Here is a 23,881-nt window from a genome sequence, read left to right as displayed (position 1 = left end):
TGTCACTTCCCAGATGGATCCAGCCCTGACGGGATCCTCACCTCCCCTTCCCTTCTTATGGAGACACAAAGCTGAGCACCTGTCTGTTGACAGCTTTAGACTTTTAGGCAGCCTCTCAGACCAGGCCAACTGCTCACAATCCTGCTGACCCTCTTTGGTCCCTATGATGGTGTAAAGGCAATGCGGTATTCATGTCAGCAGCACACATACTACAACTGGCACAACACAGAGGTCAGCGTGGGCTCCGTGCACAGATGACACGCAAATTCATGAAGTGTTCTACATATATGTGTGTGTATATATGTGTATATATATATGTTCTACATATATATGTGTGTGTGTATATATGTGTATATATATATGTTCTACATATATGTGTGTGTATATATGTTCTATATATATGTGTGTATACATATATTTTTATATAGATATATATAAATATACATTTTTTTTTGAAACATGGTCTTGCTGTGTCACCCAGGCTGGAGTGCAGTGGTGCTATCATTGCTCACTGCAGCCTTGACCTCCCGAGCTCAAGTGATCCTCCTACCTCAGCCTCCCAAGCTCCTGGAACCACAGGTGTGCAACACCACACCTGGCGAATTTTTGTATTTTTTGTAGAGATGAGGTTTTTGCCATGTTGCCCAAGTTGGTCTCAAATTCCTGGGCTCAAGTAATCCTCCTGCCTTAGCATCCCAAAGTGCTGAGATTACTGGCGTGAGTCACTGTGCCCAGCTGCGTTCCGTATTTCTACACACACATGCACACATGGAGTATACGTTGGGGAAAGTAAAGCTGGGGAAATGTGAATAAAATCAATGGGCTGTATTGATGTCAACATCCTGATTGTGATATGTGTGAAACGTTATCACTGAGAGAAATTGGGCAAAATATACAACTATATGTGACTCTATGATTACATCGTATAGGATTAGATTGCATATAATTATATCAACATATAATCATAAAATACATTCATTGCCTATATAATAGTACGACTACATCAATATAATGTTTAATTTTTTAAAAAGGCAATGGGATGGGCGCTGTGGCTCACACCTGTAATCCCAGCACTTTGGGAGGCTGAGGTGGGCGGATCACAAGGTCAGGAGCTCACATCCTGCTGACCCTCTTTGGTCCCTATGATGGTGTAAAGGCAATGCGGTACTCATGTCAGCAGCACGCATACTACAACTGGCACAACACAGAGGTCAGCGTGGGCTCCGTGCACAGATGACACGCAAATTCATGAAGTGTTCTACATATATATATGTGTGTATATATATATGTTTGAGACCATCCTGGCCAACATGGTGAAACCCCGTCTCTACAAAAAATACAAAAATTAGCTGGGTGTGGTGGCGTGTGCTTGTAATCTCACCTATTTGGGAGGCTGAGGCAGGAGAATTGCTTGAACCTGGGAAGCGGAGATTGCACTGAGCCCAGATAGCACCACTGCACTCCAGCCTGGTGATAGAGTGAGATTCTGTCTGGAAAAAAAAAAAAAAAAAAAGTCAGTGCAGCTAGGCAGGTATAATGCATGAGCATAATATGGGCATAACATATGAGCAAAATATGGGGAGCCTATCTCATTGATATATACGATTTACTTAGTCTCTGCACCTGAGACAATCTCCTGGTCTAAAGCTTTAAAAATGTACTTACTGTTACCTTGTCACTATACTAATGTGCAAACATATGAAATAAGGTAGAAAATGTCCACAAGGGCCAGTGATCAAAGGAAATAACAGACAACAAAAACACTACACACCCTTCTCTAAAATTTTCCAGGAGAGCTGAGGGTTCAAGTGAATATTTCTTTCTTTTCTGGAAGACTCCTCATGAAGGTAGTAGGATAAATAATTATCCACAAAGAATTGTCAGGCATTCATCCCTAATGAAAACTACTAAGCCAAAACTAACAGAAAAAAATTTTTAATGAAATTTTTGTAGCACAAAATAATTAAACTGAGGCAGGCAGAGGAAAGTAAGAGAATCCACATAACCACAGCTTACATCACTTTAAATCTCAACAGCCCCAGGTGGTGAGAACGAACCCAGTCCCAGCAGTCCAGGCTTCTCCGTTCCTCCTCTTGCAGGCACAGTTTGGGTAGAGACATCTCTTTTTTTTTTTTTTTTTTTTTTTTTGAGACAGAGTCTCGCTCTGTCGCCCAGGCTGGAGTGCAGTGGCCGGATCTCAGCTCACTGCAAGCTCCGCCTCCCGAGTTCACGCCATTCTCCTGCCTCAGCCTCCCGAGTAGCTGGGACTACAGGCGCCCGCCACCTCGCCCAGCTAATTTTTTTTTATACTTTTTAGTAGAGACGGGGTTTCACCGTGTTAGCCAGGATGGTCTCGATCTCCTGACCTCGTGATCCGCCCGTCTCGGCCTCCCAAAGTGCTGGGATTACAGGCTTGAGCCACCGCGCCCGGCCGGGTACAGACATCTCTTGAGCTCTTGCCCACTGACTTGTCATTCACAGGCATTCAAACTGTGATGTTTGAAACTGTCCACCTCCGCGGATCCAGGGACAGTCCCTCCAGTCCAAAGGCTCACTGCAACTGGCCCTCAGCCCCCTTCAAACTGGACTTCTGGTTGCTTCTTTCCTTCTGCCCCTGAATTCGGAAGAGCTTCTTCCTGAGGTCCTTCTGCCGCTTCAGCTTCTCCTCCTCCTCCTTCTGCTTGGCTCTGAAGTGCTCCTTATTGTGCAGGTGCCGCTGCTCCTTGGCCTTCTTCATCTTCTGACTGTGCACCGTACTCAGAGCATCCAGCAGCGCGAGGATCTGACAACGACAAAAGCCAGTGAGTATCAGAATGCTCTCAGTCACCTGACACACTCGCATCCTAAGCACTAAGACTAGAGGCAACCCACGATCCAAATGAATATTAACTGCATGAAAATGCATCCTGCGCTAGGAAGTCATTGTTGGCATGGAGACACAGGTGTGATCACATTTTACCTTTACCACCTGTGTTCATCATTCTGTGGACACTGTGTGCAGCTAACCAAGACAGAGGAGTTTCCCAGCCATGTGCCTGTTATCCCCATCAAAAGCACAGGGCAGAGCAGGACCAGGCAAAGGAAGGGAAACGAACTCTGGCTCTTCCTCTGACTTTAGTTCCAGTGCCCTGAATAACTGAGACTGCAGTAGAAACAGGAAGTGTGCTGCCGAGAGCATTCTTTCCTATCTAAATGCAGTGTGCAGTACGGCATGCGCGACAGTACCTTTCTTTCATGAGGCTCGCGTATGACGGCCGGTCTCCGCCTGTCCTTTGGCACCTTGCCTGCCTTTGCTTGGGTCTTGGGCTTGTTCTTAAATGGCAGGGCCTTCTGCAAGGCTTTTGGAATGTGCAGTGAATTAAAGTGTTTCTTTTGCCTCAGGATTGGCTGAAAAGAAAAATAAAGACTGTGACATATTCAAATTATGATCAATGTGCATTTAAAACTTCTGCATACAATCTTCTCACTGGGTTAACTTTTCCACAAGATCAGTAACACCAGAGTCCACTGGCCCTGAGAAATCAGGACTCAATCATCCGCCAAATATGAACTGCCTCAGTGGACACCCACAATTCTCAGTATACAGAGTAACAGAGAGCTTACACTTACAACTCTCCCCTCAAAGCCCTCTGTGCCCATTTCTATGGTATGGAACTATGGGATCTCAACAGAACAGATGAATAGATCCCAGTTTCTTTTAATGGAAATTTCAGGCCTTATTTTTGGGGCACTGAGGTGCTTATTTCCCAGCCTAACAAAAATAATCTAGCTTTTCATCTTGACTATCAACCACTCTGGATTTACCTTTTTTTTTGAGATGGAGTCTCGCCCTGTTGCTCAGGCTAGAGTGCAGTGGCAAGATGCCAGCTCACGCAACCTCCACCTCCTGGGTTCAAGCAATTCTCCTGTCTCAGCCTCCCAAGTATCTGGGACTACAGGCGCACACCACCACACCCAGCTAATTTTTGTATTTTCAGTAGAGATGGGGTTTCACCATGTTGGTCATGCTGGTCTTGAACTCCTGACCTCAGGTGATCCACCTGCCTTGGCCTCCCAAAGTGCTAGGATTATAGGCATGAGCCACCATGCCCGGCCCACTCTGGATTTAAGGATAGTTCTTCCTTCAATCAGCAGCCAGAGTCCTGATTCCTGATTCTAATTAAGAAGTTTAACTTTATACTATTTCTGATGGAAGGCTGGTGAAAGAAGGGAGACTCAAAAAACAATTTTGAAGGCAAAATACTCTGTACTGAATTTTCAAGGTAATCTTAAATTCTATGTTTAATTGAGATGACCCAAATTCTTTTTCTTTTCTTTTTTTTTTTTTTTTGAAACAGTGTCTTGCTCTGTTGCCCAGGATAGAGTGCAGGGGCACGATCTCAGCTCACTGCAACCTCCACCTCCCGGGTTCACACCATTCTCCTGCCTCAGCCTCCCAAGAAGCTGGGACTACAGGTGCCCACCACCATGCCTGGCTAATTTTTTGTATTTTTAGTGGAGATGGAGATGACCCAGATTCTTAACTGCCTCATAAATACTGTTAATAAATTGAAAGTTTTGCCCTAGGCTTTTATTAAAGTCATCTATATAGAACAAGTTTCTGCTATCTTGAAATGTATTATTAAAGACATCATCCCCAATAATATTCCATATTCTCTGTTTAGGAACCCCAATTGTTTTTGAATTCAAGAATTCAGAGAAATCTGCTTCTTACAAAAGAGTAGAATGGATAATGGGCACCACATCCTGAAGTGTATTTTAATAAAAATTCATGTAAGACGGTTCAAAATTTCATTAACTACTCTATATAAAAAGAAATGCCTGGGAGACTTCTGTTTCTAGCAGCGTGGCAGACTGATGCCTTGAACAACCCTCTTATTACAAAACTGAATACTCCACATGAAAACACATCTTTTCAAATGCATTGTTAAGCTGTGAAGAGAATAACGAAAGTTCTAAGAAACCAAAATCTAAATGAAAACACAAGTCCAGGCAGGCACTGAAAACCTTAAAAAAACAAACAAACAAACCCTGAAGAGGCCAATTGTCGGCAAGCATGTGGAACAGCAGGAACTCTTTAAGCTGCTGCTGGTGGTGGAGGCCAAGCCACTGTGCTCCCAGAACATGACACAGAAGCCTCCACACTGAGGCAGAGCACAGGTGCCCTGGAGTCTCCACCCCACCCAGGGATCCTCCAGCAGAAGTGTGTGTGCCCCTGCATACCTGCAAGTCCCACATCCAGACCTAGCGTTCAGGGCCGTGGGATAACGGCCAAAAATAGGAAATCATTTTACCTATCAATGGATAAATGGTGACACAGTCATATAGTGGAACTCAACAATGACAATAAATCAATGTCTGCCATAGACAAGAACATGGTTGTGTCCTGAAATACTGAAGCAAAGAAGCCAGGCTAAACAGAATGTGTTGTATTTTATAAAACTCAAAACCAGGCAAAACAAATCTATGTCAGGAACTGGGGAAGTGGCTATTTTGGGGGACGGGGTGGGGCGGCAGTGCCTGGGAGAGGCTACAGGATGAGGCTACTGCTTGGTCCAGAGCATGGCAGCCTGGTGTGCTACAGTTCATCTAGCTGCACACTTATGATTTGGGCACTCTTCTGTATGTACATTAGCATTTCAATAAAAAGCTTATTAAAACATTAAAACTTTCAGAAAAATCCACATTGCTTCAATAGAAATTAGCACATTAATGTTTTAAAAATACATGTATATGGTGGGGAAAAAATAGTTCAAAAGAGTACCCAGTGAAAAGTTTAAGACGGAGGGACATTAGCAAGGGGCCAATCAATAGTCCCTTGCGTTCGTCCCCTGACAAAGACAGCCAAAGCAGCAAACAACTATATTTTGATGAAAGTCACTAAAGGAGAGCCCCAGAGTGCATCAAGGAGTAGCAGAAATCCAGTAGAGCACAGAAAACTAGGAAGGTCACATAAAGGAGAGAAGGAAACATCTGCCCCCCACCACCCATCCCCAGAGGGATCAGCCTGAAGCAGAGGGGATGTCTCCCTGCGGAGATAAGGAAGCAAGAGGGGCCCAGCAGCCCCAGCACTCCCCTCAGAAAAGGAACTGACGTTGCGCCCCACCCCCATGGACCAGCTGCTGCTGCAACGTGACCTCCTGGACCCGGAACCACTTCGGGAGCATGTCCCGCCCAGGGTGAGCAGCCACCGCACCCTTCTACCATCCTCAGGGTTTGTTGCTCTGTATCACCCCCGCCTAGTAGCCCACCACCCCCGAGCTGCTGTTACACTCTTAGGCCATTTAGTATGGCTGTAACAGAATACCTGAGACTCAGTAACTTATTTTATAAAAAAGGTTTATTTGGCTCACCCTGCTTGTGTCTGAAAAGTCTGAGATTGGGCAGCACATCTGGTGAGGGTCTTGTGCTGCTTCATCTCATGGGGAAAGTGGAAGGGGAAACAGGTGTATGCAAAAGGCTCACATGGCAAGAGAGGAAACACGAGAGTCTAGGAAGCTGAACTCACTCTGATAATCCACTCCGGGTAACTAATGCAGTCCCATGAAAAGGCCTAACCTATTCATAAAGGATCTGCCCCTGTGACCCAAATACCTCCCACTAGGCCCCACCTCCCACACCACCACATTTGGAATCAAATTTCAACATGAGTGCTGGTGGGAACAAACACATCCACATCACAGTATACACCCTACCCTGTGGGCCCAGGCTGCTGTGCCCCTCCCCTCCCAGCTGCAATTGCGCCCTGCCCCTTGGGGCCTGAGCTGACTTGGTGCCCTGCTTTCCAGGGAATCAGTGCCTTGGCTACCCAGAGCAGACAACCTCTCATTGCATGAGAGCTGAAGCACTGCCCCGCTTCACAGGGAATCAGAGTCTTAGCTGAGCTGAGCAGCCACACCTGCCACAGATGAGCCAACATGGCACCCACCCCCACATCCCAGGAAAATGGCATTGGCTGAACTGGGGTACCTTGCCCTTCAGGACAAACAACTGTAGAACCCTGCTTTCTAGAAACTGGACTATCCCTGGAGAATCTGAGTTGCTCAGGCACCTGCCTCCCCAGGGAGAGAAGTAGTTGCTGCACTGGTCCCTGCCCCCAACGGCCCAAGCCACAGTAGTGCTCCACCATTCTGGGGTCCTTGCTGATGCTGCGCCTGGCCTCACAGAGACTGGGATGCTGCTGTGTCCCACCACTACAGGGTCCAGAGTCACTATCATGTCACTCCCATGTCCAGAGTCACTCCCATCCCCTGGGAGTTTACTTCTTAAACTCCTCCCAAAAATACAGCGAGAGGAAATAATTCCAAACACATTTCACCAGGCCCGTGTCACCTTAATACCTAAGCCAAACCAAAACACACACATACACACACACACAAAAACTACAAGTCAACTTCTCCAATAAATTAAACACTGATGCAAAAATCCTAAAAAAATTTTAGCAAATAGAATTCAACAACACATCAAAAAGATTATACATAATGATTAAGTGGGATTTATCCCTGGCATGCAAGGCTGGTTTAATATATGTAAATCAATCAATGTGATATATCACATTAACAAAATGAAATGTAAAACCACATGGTCACCTCAATTGATGCAGAAAAAGCATTTAACAAAGTTTAGCAACCTTTCTTGATAAAACCTCTTAATAGTTTATGTATAGAAGGAAAGTTCCTCAATGTAATAAAGACCATTTATGAAAAACCCAGTCTACATCATAGTTAGTGGGCAACAACTAAAATCTTTTCCACTAAGATTGAGTACAAGATAGGGATGCCCAGCCTCATCACTTTTATTCAACAGAGTACTTGCAAGAGCAATTAGATGAGAAAAAAAGGCAACTAAATTAAAGAAGTAAAACTATCTCTATTTGCAGATGACAAGATCCTATATGTAAAAACTCCAAAGACTCCACAAAAAACTGTGAGAACTACTAAATCAATTCAGTTAAGCTGCAAGGTATAAACTCAACATATAAAAATCAGTCACATTTCTATATACAAATAACCTAGCCGACAAAGACATCAAGAAAATAATCTCACTTACAATAGCATCAAAGAAAAATGAAAACTTAGGAATAAATTTAACCAAGAAGGTGAGAGATGTGTACACTTGAAAACCATAAAACACTGATGAGAGAAATTTAGACATGAACAAATGGAAGAATTAATATTGTGTTTATGGATCAGAAGAATTAATATTGTTAAAATGTTCACACTACCCAAAGCAAATATACAGATTTTTTTTTTGTTTTTTTTTTTGTTTTTGTTTTTGTTTTTTTTTTTTTTTGAGGCAGAGTCTCGCTCTGTCGCCCGGACTGGAGTGCAGTGGCCAGATCTCAGCTCACTGCAAGCTCCGCCTCCGGGTTTACGCCATTCTCCTGCCTCAGCCTCCCGAGTAGCTGGGACTACAGGCGCCGGCCACCTCGCCCGGCTAGTTTTTGTATTTTTAGTAGAGACGGGGTTTCACCGTGTTAGTCGGGATGGTCTCGATCTCCTGACCTCGTGATCCGCCCGTCTCGGCCTCCCAAAGTGCTGGGATTACAGGCTTGAGCCACCGCGCCCGGCCAAATATACAGATTTAACACAATCCTCATCAAAGTTCTGATGTTTATGGATCAGAAGAATTAATATTGTTAAAATGTTCACACTACCCAAAGCAAATATACAGATTTAACACAATCCTCATCAAAGTTCTGATGGCATTCTTTACAGAACAGAAAAAAACAATCCAGGCGCAGTGACTCACGCCTATAATCCTAGCACTTTGGGAGACCGCAGCGGGCTGATCACAAGGTCAGGAGTTGGAGACCAGCCTGGCCAACATAATGAAACCCTGTCTCTACTAAAACTACAAAAACTGGTCAGGCATAGTGGCATGTGCCTGTAATCCCAGCTACTTGGGAGACTGAGGCGGGAGAATTGCTTGAATCCAGAGGCAGAGGTTGCAGTGAGCCAAGATTATGCCACTGCACTCCAGCTTGGGTGACAGAGTGAAACTCTGTCTCAAAAAAAAAAAAAAAAAGAAAGAAAAGAAAAAACAATCCTGAAACTCATATGGAGCCACAAAAAACCCCAAATGGCCAACAGATTACTGTGAAAGAAGAAGTTGGAGGCATCACACCTCTTGATTTAAAATTGTATTACAAAGCTATAGTAATCAAAACAGTATGGTGCTGGCATAAAAACAAAAAAAAATAGACCAATGGAACAGAACAGAGACCTGAAATAAATCCAAACATATACTGTCAACTAATTTTTGACAAGGGGAAACAAGACAACACAATGGAAAAAAAGATAGTCTCTTTAATAATAGTGCTGAGAAAACTGGATTTCCATTTGCAAAAGAATAAAATTGGACCCTGATCATACACTATACACAAAAATCAACTCAAAACAGATATGAGACCTAAGACCTAAATAAGACCTGAAACCATAAAACTCCTAGAAGAAAACAAGGGGAAAAGCCTCTTGACATTGGCCTTAGCAATAATTTTTGTATATCGCACCACAAGCCAGGCTACAAATGTAAACAAGGAGGACTGCATGAAACTAAAAAGCTTCTGCACAGCAAAGGAAACAACCAACGAAATGAAAAGGGAACCTACAGACTGGAAGAAATATTTGCAAACCGCATATCTGGTAAAGTGTTAATATCCAAAAATCAGTAAAGAACTCATAACATAATAGCAAAAAAAACTCAGTTGAAAAATGGGCCAAATAGGAAATGACCAATAGGAAATGGGGAGACGTACATTAAAATAATACAAAGTAGCAGACATGTAGGATGAACAAGTTAGAGATCTAGTGTACATCATGAGGGCTATAGTTAATAAAAATGTATTGTCTTTGGGATTTTTGTTAAATCAGTAGATTTTAGCTGTTCTTGTCACACACAAAAAAACTATGTGAGATGGTAGATATATTAATTTGCTTCACTATAGTAACCAGTTTAATATCTATATGTGTCCTTTAAGATCATGTGTTCAACCTCAAATATATAAAATAAAACTTATTTTAAAAAAGATAAGTTTGTCTTCAATCCAGAAAGAACCACTATTACCATTTTTTGGTGTTCCATTCCAAAATATTCCATGAATATACAGTTGTTCAATCAAATTTAACGTTAGACTTTACACTTGAACATTCAAAGCACGTACGAAATTATAGAAAAGTATCTGTGTTACTCCCTGTCTGGAGAGCACAGGCTTCATCTCCCCTAACACACACGCAACGAGTACCTTATACAGAGAGTCCTTGTTTGCCTTTAGTCTGACTCCATGGGCGAGCCTGAGTTGGCCTGTGGTCCGCATTCCTGACCAGGTGTCTTTCTCACCCACTGGTTTCAACAAAGATGTTACTGGGTTATAGAAGGCTGGGATGGAAACAGGATACCAAGTTCGCATGAAGACAATATCTGAAAAGAGAGGTAATTTACTTTAACATTTTCAAAAGAAGATTCATATCCATATTGCGAAGAAACAAAGAAAAAAACCTTCACTCCAAACTTCTCTGCCTGGCTGCAAAGTATTTGAAGGGAAAGCTTGCTAAGGAAACTATTCTCATAGATCACAGAACTGTTACTGGGTGTGGCCAGGGGACTGCAGACACAAGGTGAATGGGCACACCGCGTAAGACTGGGAGATCTAAGGCTGGAGCCGCTCAACTCTCTAAAGACCTGACTCTAGCCTCTAGAGACCTGACTCCAGCCTCTCATCACACCGGCTAGAGGTCAAGCATGAATGGTAACACTCTGCCCTGAACACTACTCAAGACACTCACCGCTCATCAGCAATTTATCCTCAAAGCTGGCCCGGAAAGCGCCTTCTGGAGCTCGGAGCGCTTTCTTGATCTGCCCCCTTATCCCACTGACAGTTCGAATCACAGCACCTTCAAATTTGGCCACTTCCAAGGCAGAATTAAACATTCCCTATAGGTATAGTAAGATAAACACACACACACACAAAATCATATACTTTATGCTTTACTTCTTACTTCAAAGATACATATTTGGTTAAAGGACAAAAACAACTCACTGAAGGGTGATACAATAATCAAAATGTATTTGCCCCTGAAAGTGGAATACCTCAAAAATACAACCCTTTCATTTCCCCCAAAATAATCATGTGGGTTCATGGGCATGCTCATCACTGCTGTCTGTGTGGAAGAGAAGATCGAAGAGGGATTTACTGGACTGAACTGGCCTAGGCAGCCTTTGCTGGTGTCTCTCAGACTGGACTGCAGCTCAGATCCTTTTACTCAGGTGCATGCACTTAGAACATGAAAACAGTAAGATACACGCCGGTGGTATTATTACCTTATATTGCAAGAACATTTTATGATCTTCCTAACTCTGTGTTTCTAATGGAAACATCCACACTAATGAAACTGTCAATAAATGCTGCTCAAACCACCCTCCCCAAACACTGAAAAACAGTACATCCATTTCTCTGTACCCTTGCCAAGTTGTCTGCAAATGCTTTGTCGATTTTTCTGCTGAATGGTTAGACAAACTTGTGATTTTTTTTCCTTTGTTAACACAAATTTTAAAAGTAGGAAACAAAACCCAGTGGATAAAATGACATATTTTCAATATGACTTCTGTGGCAGTCTCACATGGAAGTCATGAGTAACAGCCTCAATTCCTAAATAGCTGTTTTACTACTGCTTTCTTTGGCATAGTTAAGTAACAGAATATAAAGGAGCAAACAAACAAAATATGAAGTTTATAAAAGATTTCAAATACTTTTCTAAAAACTTGAGGCCCATATTTTAGAAGTATTTCATTCCTTTTCTCAAACAATATGGCCTTTTATAAATATGAGAATATGTGGATATACAGACCTCAATAAATGAAGTGTTCTTGAAAATTTTATATGGAAAACCAATTAGCTTTAATTTCTTCACAATTTTTATGGATTTATCCAGATCAAGGACAACTCCTGTGGCAGCTATCTGAAAACCAGGATAATGGGAACCCCAAAATTTGAAAATAGTAATAATATCAGCTAGAGAAAAACTTCAATTCTATGTGACACAATACATTACCAAAATGAATTTTACTTACAATTAGCTAAGAAAAACAAGGGAGACCATTTGAGCTGGCAACCCAGTGGTTTGACAAAAGCAATCCAAAACTTTAAAGTTGGTAAGCCAAGCTAACAAGGGTGACTTGAGGCCGGGCACAGTGGCTCATACCTGTAATCCCAGCACTTTGGGATGCTGACGTGGGCGGATCACCTGAGGCCAGAAGTTCGAGACCAGTCTGGCCAACATGGCGAAATCCCGTCTCTACTAAAAACACAAAAATTAGCTTGGCATGGTGGTGCACACCTGTAATCCCAGCTACTTGGGAGGCTGAGGCAGGAGAACCGCTTAAACCCAGGAGGCAGAGGTTGCAGTTAGCCAAGATCGTGCCAGTGCACTCCAGTCTGGATGACAGACTGAGACTCTGTCTCAAAAAACAAAACAAAACAAAACAAACCAAACAAACAAACAAACAAAAAACCAAGGGCTACTTGAGTACTTTCCCGAGAGTGATTTCAGAGGAATGTTATTTCACTATAATGATTTATTTGGAATGAAATGGAAAAGAAAAATACAGTTGCAATGTTTGGGAAGTTAAAATTTGGACCTCCAGGGCAGGTTCCATCTGCTCATTATTCTGCTTTCTTCTCTGTTAAATGGGACCAATAAACCCTGCCCTGCCTGGCTGGTCAAATGAAAACGGAGTGAACAGACTGCTACCCCAGCAGGGCTGCAGGGAGTCTCGTGTCTGGCTGGTCTCTGATGGCTCCTCACAACCTCATGTAGTGCTTATCACATGGTGAACACTGTTTAAGTACTTGCTTAGATAAATAAATCCAAAAGATGCACAAAAGTAGAAGATGTCTTCAGGACCATTATAATTCTTCCACCTCACCTCCTCTACTCCCACACCCTACTGAAAAGGGTGTAGGAAGATTAAAAGCAAATGGAAATTTACTTTATATTAATAAAAATGAGTACTTTTCAACTTAAAAGTCTCATGCATATAACCCACATTCAGGATATATTTCTCAAACCAATCTGTAAAAGAAGTCATCCAAGATAGTTACCATTACGCCACTGACAGACTGTATTGCCAAGAAACCAGTTCCCTGTGGAGTGATAGGGCCTTAAAGGAAAAGCAAAAAAAGAAATATAACAAACCACAAATTTTAGATTCTAGTTTAACATACTGGATATGGACATTTGGATTTGGATATAGATTTACATATATACTCCAAACCACCTCCCCGCTCCCAGAAAAGAGAAAAATCTTAGGAGTGAAATTTTATGAAAGGAAAAGCAAAAAGCTATAATAATGCAGCTTGTAAGGCTTAATCTCGGCAATAGGCAAGTTATTGTCATCATATTTTACCCCAAAAGGCTGCTCCGCAATGCATGTGCTGTGGGGTATACTTTAGAAGCCTTTGTCTTCCATTGTGGTCTTCGATATAATACAGTGGGATGGTCTGAAACCTCCTCCACCCTACAGAAAATATGATTGGATCTCGGGACTTGAGGATTTTCTTATACCAGCGATGTTTCTTCAGACGCATCTGAGGGGACACGAGGGTAAGATGATTGATGGAGGGGAAATCCACAGAGCCTCAGGCACCAAATATGCAGCAAAGGGACCCACCTGCACGTATCCAACATTTCCCTCACTGTTGCCCAAGCCACCCAGGATAATGGGGTAATGGGGGTCAAAGTTCTGCACAAATTCACAGGGAACATTTTCAATCTCAACGCGGACGTACATCCCAGGTCGAAAACCCTCATACTGAACTCTGGCTTCATCATCTTGATCTTCAAATTCTGCGCGATTCAGCTACACATGACAGGAAAAAAAAAAGCAAACCCATATGCCGTTACCTGTAATAAACATAAGATTAACATGAACAAAGGAGCAATTTCTAAATAAAGAAACTATGGACAGAATTATGTAGGCTTTATCCTATTAAAAATACTACACATTTGGCCAGGCACAGAGGCTCACGCCTGTAGTCCCAGCGCTTTGGGAGGCCGAGGCAGGCGGATCACATGAGATCAGGAGTTTGAAACCAGTCTTGCCAACATGGTGAAACCCCGTCTCTACTAAAAATACCAAAATTAGCTGGGTGTGGTGGTGTGTGCCTGTAGTCCCAGCTACTCAGGAGGCAGAGGTGAGAGAACTGCTTGAACCCGGGAGACGGAGGTTGCAGTAAGTTGCGATTGTGCCACTGCACTCCAGCCTGGGCAATAGAGCGAGATTCTGTCTCAAAAAACAAAAAGCAAGAAACAAAAAAAAAAAACCTACACATTTTACCTCTACAGTCTGCTCAGAATATGTCCCATTTTCTTCTCTGCTGCTCCAAGGGACAGCAAATGTAGATAACTCTGTGGAACCCTGGGTGCCCGAACACTGGAAATGTCTCCAGTCCATACCTTCTTTCCTTCCTCTCCAAATATTTCTTTCACACTTTCCCCCTGTCTTCAAACACCCACCACCTCCCTCACCTTCACTCAGCTGATGGCTGTTTCCTGATTCACTCCAGAAACAAAAGAACCTCCATGGTCAACCCTCTACCAGGGTTTCCTCCCATATCCAACCTTATCAGAGCTCCAATCTGGCCCGTAGGGGAGCTATGTGTGGCTATTTAAATGAAAATTAATTACAATTACATAATATTTAAAACGCAGTTCCTCAATCACACTAGCCACACTGGAAGTGGTCCATATCAACCTGCAGACAGGGTTACAGTATTGGGAAGAACAGACGTGCATCTCCATGATCACAGAAAGTTCTACAGGCAGCTCAGGCACAGATGATTTGTCCAGGCCTCTACTCAGGGCCACACATCACTGCCTCATTAGACACCATCCACTCTTCCTGGACTTTATTCCAATAGCTGTTCCCTCTCTTATCTCAAAACCTTTTGATTCCACTTTTTCCACCAACAACTGCTCCAATTCTCTGCTTCTCTCTGCAGCAAAACCCCACAAAAGTTTTCTGCAGTCACAGCTTCCAGTTCCTCTGCTCCCATTCTCCTACATCCATGAAAATTGGTGCTTGCCAAGATTGATGAAGGCCTCCACACTGAAGGACTCTTCCAGTGGTCAACTCTGCCTTCACCATAGTTAACATGGCAGCAGGGTCTGAACAACGCTTCGCCTCCATGTACAACTGGCTTCCCGTGTGCCTGCATGCTCACACTGCTTCTCCTGCCTGGGCACTGCTCAGGCCTCACAGCCACAGTGGCCCCATCTCGCCCATGCCAGTCTTGCTCCTTCCACTCACTCTACACTCACTCCCCGGCCACCTGACAACGTTAAGTGGCATCTACATGCTGAGGGCTGTACATCTAAGTCCCTGGCCAGACCTCTCTCCAGACCTGACACTCCACTTGTCTGCATGACACCCAGCCGACCCAAACATCATCTTTCCAAAGCTGCATCTGCAGAGGGTTTCCTGTCTAACTTACAACAACCCATCCTTCCAGGAACTTCCAGTCACCATCCTCATTTTCTCTCACACACCCCACATTCAGTCCACCAGGAAATCCTACTGACCCAGCTTCCAAATAAAGTCTATCCGGGTTTGACTTTGTCTCATTTCCACTGCCAGCTCTCTGGTTTGTGCCACCCGACTGATCTTTTGGCAGAGTGATCTGATTACCTGAATGTCTCTCCTCTGCTCAAATCCCTCCAAGGACTCCCATTTCAGAGTGAAACATTCAGTCTTTTCCAATGGCCCACAAGGCTCTAGGTAATTTTAAATTGTAAATGTTGTGAAGCAAAAACTTCATTGTTAGCCTAGTCATGCCAATCAAAGGTCAACACAGACTAGCAACCACGAAGCTAATGCCTAATCAGGAGATAGTTCTTTGACTAAATGAAGACCTAGATCTGTTCCAGCTTACACAGGCACTCCTAGCCTCACTAACAAGGCGCAACTCAGATGCTCACCATCAGCTGCACACATGTTTCTGTGTCTGTCTCCTTCAGAGTGAGATCACCGCCTCCAGCAACCTGCTCAGCACCCCCAGGCAGAAGTGCCACACCATATCCCTTTATCTCTGCATTGAACCTTACACTCCACATGTCCTTCTGAACTCTGACCAGGATGAGTTTTCAGAGCACTCCTCCTGGGAGCTCTAGTGTGGCCATAAGCCACACGGGCCACTGATCACCTGCCATTCAAATCAGGGAGCAGCAATCGGAATAGGCAGCCAATGCTTGCACTGAAATGAACACACAGTCTCAGATCACTACATTGTAAAAGTCTCAAAAGTAGAGACCATGCCTCAGTCATTTCTGTTTCCTAATTCTTGTTATAAAATAGGTATGGATCTTTTTCTGGTGACCTTCTGACTGCAGAAACAATGAGCTCACTGCATTAATAAACACACTCACATACATCTCTACCCAGGAGTCCAAATGAAAGGCACAGAAGCAGGATAGGAAGCAGAGACCCAAACAAAATCAGGGATTCCTGTGCTATGATAGTCTTGACAAGGGGCTGAGAGGAACTGAGGCTTCTCACCTGTGTTTGTTTCTGCATTTCTCCTTTAAGATCATCAAAATATGTGCTTTCTCCTTCATCATAGTCTGCATCAAACATCTCCTTCAATTTTCTCTTCTTATCCAAATGCTTTTTCGTGGCACTTTCGTCTTTGTTGGGGTCAATTTCTTCCTTAATTTCTTTCTCTACATCTTCAATCTTAAATTTCCAGAAGAAAAAATTTTGTGTACAGTTATGAAGGTCTTTTCTTTAAACATTAGACTTTTTAAAGTTGTATTTAAACAAAAATCTTAGCAAAAATCTGTTATCATTATCAATAAAACAAAACATAACATGACCTTTCTCTCTGAATAACATGGTACTGCTATAGGAAATGGTTACATCTGCATTACAATTAGCTGCCATTCCTTAAGCTGGCTGGGAACACAAACTAGAATAAAAATAACAGATGTGTCCCTCACTGAGATGCTCCCAGACCCTGTTCTAAAGAAATATTAGGGAGAACAGGGACTTCATTCTTTTAAATGACACTTAAATTTAAGAGGAGGAGAATGATGGCAACAGTGGAATGTAAGCCCGAGGAGCTAAGACTTCTGTGAATGAAAAATCACAGCAGACTTGGCAAATGACTGTGGCAAGAAGCGGTAGTAATTGTCATCCAAAACTTAACAAGTAAACAAGGAAGCTTCTCTCTGGCCCCAACATTCCCACCACCCTTTAGTAAGAAATCTATCCATCCAGTCTGCAATCTTCACACATCACAAGTAAGATTTGCATTTCTCAATGTGGGCCTCTCTCAGAACACAATGACCAAGAACAACCAGCCACAGCAAAGTCATACCTGAGTATCGGGGTCTGATTTTCCCTTGTGCATGTCCCGTTTCCAAGTCTTCAAAATCACCATAGAACCCCTCTGGGAAAAGCACACCCAAAGGCTGCTCGGTGAGCCAGGCATGCATGTGCTGCTGGCCCCACCCACCACAGGCCCACAGTGTGCTCCGCTTTCCAAGCCTTATTCACATCATTCCCGTCACTGCACACACAGACACAGGCAAAACTGCACTAGGGAATGTTTCGTAAAACAATTAGTATTTCATCATCTGTTTAGGTAGGCTAAATGGACCCAATCCACATTCATGTCAACTTCATGTCAAAATCAGTTTCAATTTTTCCAGTATAGATAATGGACACTCTTTTTTTTTTTTTTGAAACAGAGTCTCTCTCTGTCACTCAGGCTGGAGTGCACAGGAACGATCTTGGCTCACTGCAACCTCCGCATCCCAGGTTCAAGCAATTCTCCTCCCTCAGCCTCCCGAGTAGCTGGGATTATAGGTGCCCACCACCAGGCCTGGCTAATTTTTATATTTTTAGTAGAGATGGGATTTCACCATATTGGCCAGGCTGGTCTCGAACTCCTGACCTCGTGATCCTCCTGTTGCAGTCTCCCAAAGCTCTGGGATTACAGGCATGAGCCAAAACATCCAGCCAATGGATACTCTTTATGAGAGACACAGAGGTCTATCTGTGTCCCCCAAATGAATAGTTCAAAGAGTGAATAGAAAAGCCCCATGCTGATAGCAGCACATGTGAAAAGGAGTCTCAATGTAAGTTCAACACAACACAATCATGTAACACACCTAGGGGAAATCTTAGATTATATAAAACACAGCATTTAGATTAAGAGTAGAGCCCCAAACCACACCAAACCCATGGGAAGAGCTAATTCACTCATTCATTCCTTCATTTGTTTTTGCAGCTCTGGGCTCAATTATAGGTTCTATTTTTAAAAGAAATAGACAAGTAAGGCAGGGTGCAGTGGCCCACGCCTATAAACCCAGCACTTTGGGAGCCGGGGAGGCAGAGGTTGCAGTGAGCCATAATTGCGTCACTGAACTCCAGCCTGGGTGACAGAGTGAGACCCTGTGTCAAAAAAAAAAAAAAAAAAGGGGAAAGAAAAAACAATGAAAGACATAGACAAGTTAAAACTCATTTGGGAGAGCAACTTTTTTTTTAGTTGTAATATTCTGTATTCTCTTCAAGATACAAGTTTTTAAAATTTTAAATCACACAAATAACTGCTGATACCAAATTCCAGTTATCTAAAAATCAATCAACCAACCACCAAAAAAATGCATCAGGGAAGTGTGTTTTGCCCACAGGCAGGCAGTTAATAACCTTTCCAGACGTTAGACCAATTGTTTCCAGTAGAACTTTTGTGCTGGTGGAAATGCTATATATCTGCTTTGCCCAACTCGATAGCAAATTACAATATTTCAAGTGGCTATTAAGCATTTGAAATGTGGCTAGCAAGACTGAAGATTAAATTTTAAATTAAAATTTAAAATTTTATCTTATTTTAAATAGGTTTAAATTTACTTACAGGTGGCTAATGCCCACCATATTAGATGGCACAGTTCTAGGTCGTTGTAAGAATTTTGGGTTTACTTGAGTGAGATGAGAAGTTGAGGAGGATTTTGAGCAAGGCAGTGGAATGATCTGACTTACTCTTCTTATTTTAAGAGATGGTAGAGTTTTTGCTCTGTTGACCAGGTTGGAGGGCAGTGGCTATCATAGTGCATTACAGCCTTGACCTCCTGGGCTCAAGCAACCCTCCTGCCTCAGCCTGGGAGAGCAACATTTAGAAGGCTATTAGAACATTTTCACATAAGGACCAAAGAACCAGGTAGAAGTTATAATAGATAGGAAGCTCCTATTTGTAATAAAAGCAAAAAAGGATAAAACAGGAATAAACCTAACAAGAAATGCACTGGAAATTTATATTAAAAAAAGAAGAAAAGCTTTAATATGCTACCAAAGGACAAAAGAAATGGCATCACCACCAGCACTCGTAAGTGTTCTCCACACCAGGCACTGCGTTAAGTACTTTCCTAAGCTTAACCACATTCTTCAACCCAAGGAAGTAGGTGTTGTAAATATTATCTACGGAATAATGATATGTTCTCATTTCAAAAGAAAGACTCGACATCACAAATATGCCAATTCTCTCTTTATTTAGCACAGTTACAACCCAAAACTACCACTAAGGATTTCTGGTCTAGAGAAGACAACACATTATTCCCTCTTGACTAAGAGGCGTAACCTAAACTCTAGAAATAATAGACAGGAGATGACCAATGGAGAATTCCTAAAGGTGGAAAGAAAAAGGCTGCTGAGGGACTCTAGGACTAGAGAATACATTGTGGCCAGGTGTCTCCCTGGATCCCATCCAACAGGAAGGTGACCCAGACCCAGTGTTTCCCAACTCCCAACCTAGAATAGAAGGCAACCCAGGCAGGCTCAATCCCCCTAGATCAAAGGAGATCTTCCCCACAACAAGAAAACCAGCTTCACACACCAAGACAACCACCTTTCCCCACCCACCTAGCTGCAGCAGGTGGCCCAGCCTGGGGCAGCTCCCCTGTTCCCTCAGGTGGGCATCAGCAGGGACTGGTGGGAGAGCCCCAGTGATACCAGATACCCCAAACAGACCAAAATAACACCATGAAGGCTCTGAAATTAAATTGTCATTGGAATTACAGCCCACAAAGTAGACCAGGACCTACAGACTAAACTTAAACAGGAGGACTGCCTGCAAAAATAAAAAATTTACATAGGCCTCCTAACAGAATAACCAAAATATGTAGGATGAAACACAATATGACCTGTCATACCACTGAGAAAATCATAATTTTAATGTGAAAGGACAACTGAAGACACCAACACTGAAATGAGTCAGATGTTGGAATCATCAGATTTTGCTGGTTGACTGTTCAGATCTCTTGTAAATCTTTGCTCCTTTTCTGCCTAGTTTCATTCTGTCACTTATGCTAGAGTGCAGTGGCATGAACATGGCTCATTGAAGCCTTGACCTCCTAGGCTCAAGCAGTACTCCTGACTTAAACTCCTGAGTAGCTGGGACTATAGGTGTGTGCCGCCACATCTGGCTAAATTTAAAATGTTTTGGAGAAACGAGGCCTTGCTATGTGGCCCAGGCTTGAACTCCTGGCCTCAAGTGATCCTTTGTCTTGACTTCCCAGAGTGCTGGGATTACAGGCATGAGCCACTGCGCCCAACCTCTGCCTAGTTTTGCTCCTTTCCACCCCACTCCCCAACAGCAAAATACACACATTTTTGAGGACAACAGAACATCTATCAAGAAAAAGTACATTTGGGGCAATAAAAGAAATCACAGCAAATCTAAAAGAATTCAAATCATAAGAATATGTTCTCAGAACATAATGTAATCAAGCTAGAAATCTGTAACAGAAAGACAGGAAACTCTCTAAATACTTAATAATTAAAACAACATATTTATAAATAATGTATGGGCCAAAAAGAAGTGCCAAAGGAAATATGAATAAAAACACAACATTTGAACATTTGTGGGGTGCAGCTCAGCAGTGCTGAGAAGGAAATTTAAGCACTAAATGCTCGCTTTAGAAATGATAAAAGATAAACCAATAATCTAAGAAATTTCAAAAAGAACAAAATAAACCCCAAACAAGCAGAAGAACAGAAATAATAAAGGGCAGAAATCAATAAAATTGAAAACAGAAAAAAATCAATGGAAGAAAAAGCTGGTTATTTGAACAGAATCAACAAAACTAATAAATTTTATGACAAAGATAAAAACAGAGAAGACATAAACCAACAACATCACAAATAAAACGGGTTATCAAAAAGGTTCCCGCAGCCATTAAAGAGTATTAGGCAAATACTCTAAACATCACCCTCAAACTACCCAAGCTGTTCTCTTCAAGAAGGCACTCAGTGCAACTTCCACTTCCCTAACAGGCCTTGAAATACCTTGAAAATCATAAACTACCAAAATTCAGGCAAGATGAAATAGATAACCTGAATCATCCTATACCATTAAAGAAACAAAATTTGTAATTAAGAGCTTCTGAATGAGAAATCGCCAGGCCCAGATGGTTTCACTGGAGAATTACACCAAATATTTAAGAATTCATACCAATTCCATGCAAACTCTTCCAGAAAACAGAATAAGGAACACTTTGTAACTCATTTTATGAGGATAGTATTATCCCGAAGACACAACACCACAAAAAGAAAACAAACAAAACAAACCCCACGGACCAATATTCCTCATGAATGCAAAAAGTCCTCAACAAAATACTGTCAAATGGAATCCAACAACACATAAAAAGATTTGTATAAAAATTTTCACATGGCGATCTTTTCGTAGTTCATAAGTATGATGACTGGGTATTCATGCATGTATGTGGGATATGCCACCCTTGACCCTTGTTACAACATTAGCACATTAACCATCTGACATGAAAAGAAAAAACAAAAAACACACACACATTTCCATATGTTGTATTTTTATTTTTATTCATGACCAAGTGAGAGTTATTCCAGGAATGCAAATCTGGTTCATCATTCAAAAAATGAATTGGGCCAGGTGCAGTGACTCCTGTCCCTAAACCTAACACTGGGAAGCCAAAGTGGGAGGATAGCTTGAAGCCAGGAGTTGAAGACCAGCCTGCGCAATACAGTAAGACCTGGCTCTACAAAACAAACAAACAACAACAACAAAAAATTAGCCAAGTATGATGGCACACATTTGTAGTCCCAACTACTCAGGAGGCTGAGGCAGAAGGATCACTGGAGCCTAGAAGGTCAACGTTGCAGTGAGCCATGATCGCACCACTGCACTCCAGCCTGGGTGATGGAGGAAGACTGTGTCTCAAAAAATAAAATTGAAAAGATCAATGTAATTTATATCAAAAGAGTAAAGAGTGAAACCCATATCCAGATGACTGTAGCAACTGACACCAAAAGGCATTAGACAAAATTCTACACCCTATCATGATAATAAACAGATAACGGTGAAAAGATTGGGAACAACGTAGGAAGTCCACTCTCAGCACTCCTACTCCACATTGTACTAAAAGTCCAGTCACTGAATTAAGGCAGAAAATTTTAAAACAGAAAGAAGGCCGGGAGAGGTCGCTCAAACCTGTAATCTCAGCACTCTGGGAGGCTGAGGCAGGCAGATCACTGCAGCTCAGGAATTTGAGACCAGCCTGGGCAACATAGCAAGACCCCATCTCTATCCCCAAACAATTTAATTAAAAAAAAAAAAAAAAAGAAATACAGATTGAAAAGAAATAACACTGTCCCTATGTTTTCTACACAATTTTCTGTATAGATGATTCCAGGCAATCTACAAAAACACAACAAAACAAAACCCTCCTACAACTAATAAGTGAGTTTAGCAGGATAAAAGACAAATGAAAATCAATCAAAATGAAATACTTAGGTCTAAACTTATCAAAACATATTTCCAACCAGTGTGCTGAAAATCATAATACTGACAAAAGAAATTAAAAAACTAAAATAAATAAGTATACTGTGTTCATATATTTTAATACTCAAACTAGAAAAAGATTCTCCTCCAAACTGATCTATAGGTTTAATGCAATTCCTATCAAAATCTCAGCTAAGTTGCTGTAGACATAAACAAGTTTATTCTAAAATTTGTATGGAAAGTCACAAGCCCTGGGATAGCTTAACCAATTTTGAAAAAGAAGAATAAAGTAAGAGTAGACACACTAACACAACATTAACACTCACTATAAAGCTACAGGAACCTACACAGCAAGGGTGGTACTGGCCAAGGGATTGACACATGAAGTCAATGGAACACAAGAGAACCCAGAAACAGATCCACATAAAGCTCCTCAACTATATTTTTACAAAAGTCAAAAACAATTCAATGGAACAAATGGTGCTAGAAAAATTATACACCCACATGCAAAAATATAAACCTTGACCTAAGCCTCATATCTCATAAAATCAAAATAGATCATGGGTGTAAAGACAAAATGAAAAATACTACAAAACTTTTAGGGTCAGGCACAGTGGCTCACACCTGTAATCCCAGCACCTTGGGAGGCAGAAGTGGGCAGATCACGAGGTCAAGAGATAGAGACCATCCTGGCTAACACGGTGAAACCCCATCTCCACTAAAAATACAAAAAATTAGCCAGATGTGGTGGCATGCGCCTGTAGTCCCAGCTACTCAGGAGGCTGAGGCAGGAGAATCCCTTGAACCCAGGAGGCAGAGGTTGCAGTGGGCTGAGATGACGCCACTGTACTCCAGCCTGGGCAACAGAGCAAGACTCCATCTCAAAAAAAAAAACTTTTAGAAAACAACATAGGAGAAAAACTTCAGGATCAAAGAATAGGAAATAATTCCTAGACTTGATACAAGTTTCATATTCCCTAAAACAAAAACCAAAAAAACTGGCAAATTGGATTTCATCAAAAATAAAAACTTTCGCTCTGTGAAAGGCCCTGTTAAGAAAATGAAAACTACAGACTA

General features: G+C 42.2%; 1 protein-coding gene and 1 non-coding gene across 2 annotated transcripts in view; one reads left to right on the top strand and one right to left on the bottom strand.

Moving 5' to 3' along the window:
- Nucleotides 1–1,925: 1,925 nt before the first annotated feature.
- Nucleotides 1,926–23,881, bottom strand: part of LOC117082262 (ribosome biogenesis protein BMS1 homolog) — a 50,902-nt gene continuing 28,946 nt past the window's right edge. Inside the window, 12 exon segments of the mRNA XM_033208889.1 lie at nucleotides 1,926–2,120; nucleotides 2,446–2,782; nucleotides 3,226–3,387; nucleotides 10,244–10,419; nucleotides 10,785–10,932; nucleotides 11,847–11,969; nucleotides 13,100–13,158; nucleotides 13,405–13,585; nucleotides 13,669–13,857; nucleotides 16,552–16,728; nucleotides 17,372–17,408; nucleotides 17,410–17,443. Of these exon segments, the coding sequence (XP_033064780.1) occupies nucleotides 2,552–2,782; nucleotides 3,226–3,387; nucleotides 10,244–10,419; nucleotides 10,785–10,932; nucleotides 11,847–11,969; nucleotides 13,100–13,158; nucleotides 13,405–13,585; nucleotides 13,669–13,857; nucleotides 16,552–16,728; nucleotides 17,372–17,408; nucleotides 17,410–17,443 (1,517 nt within the window). The 3' untranslated portion in view covers nucleotides 1,926–2,120; nucleotides 2,446–2,551.
- Nucleotides 21,725–21,828, top strand: LOC117082919. Its single transcript, XR_004436841.1, has one exon. It is a non-coding gene; the product is annotated as a small nucleolar RNA U13 (small nucleolar RNA).

This window comes from Trachypithecus francoisi, unplaced genomic scaffold, assembly GCF_009764315.1.
Source record: "Trachypithecus francoisi isolate TF-2019V2 unplaced genomic scaffold, Tfra_2.0 Lachesis_group9, whole genome shotgun sequence".
In the NCBI taxonomy this organism is placed as follows: Eukaryota; Metazoa; Chordata; class Mammalia; order Primates; family Cercopithecidae; genus Trachypithecus; species Trachypithecus francoisi.
This window is presented reverse-complemented; position numbering and strand designations above follow the sequence as displayed.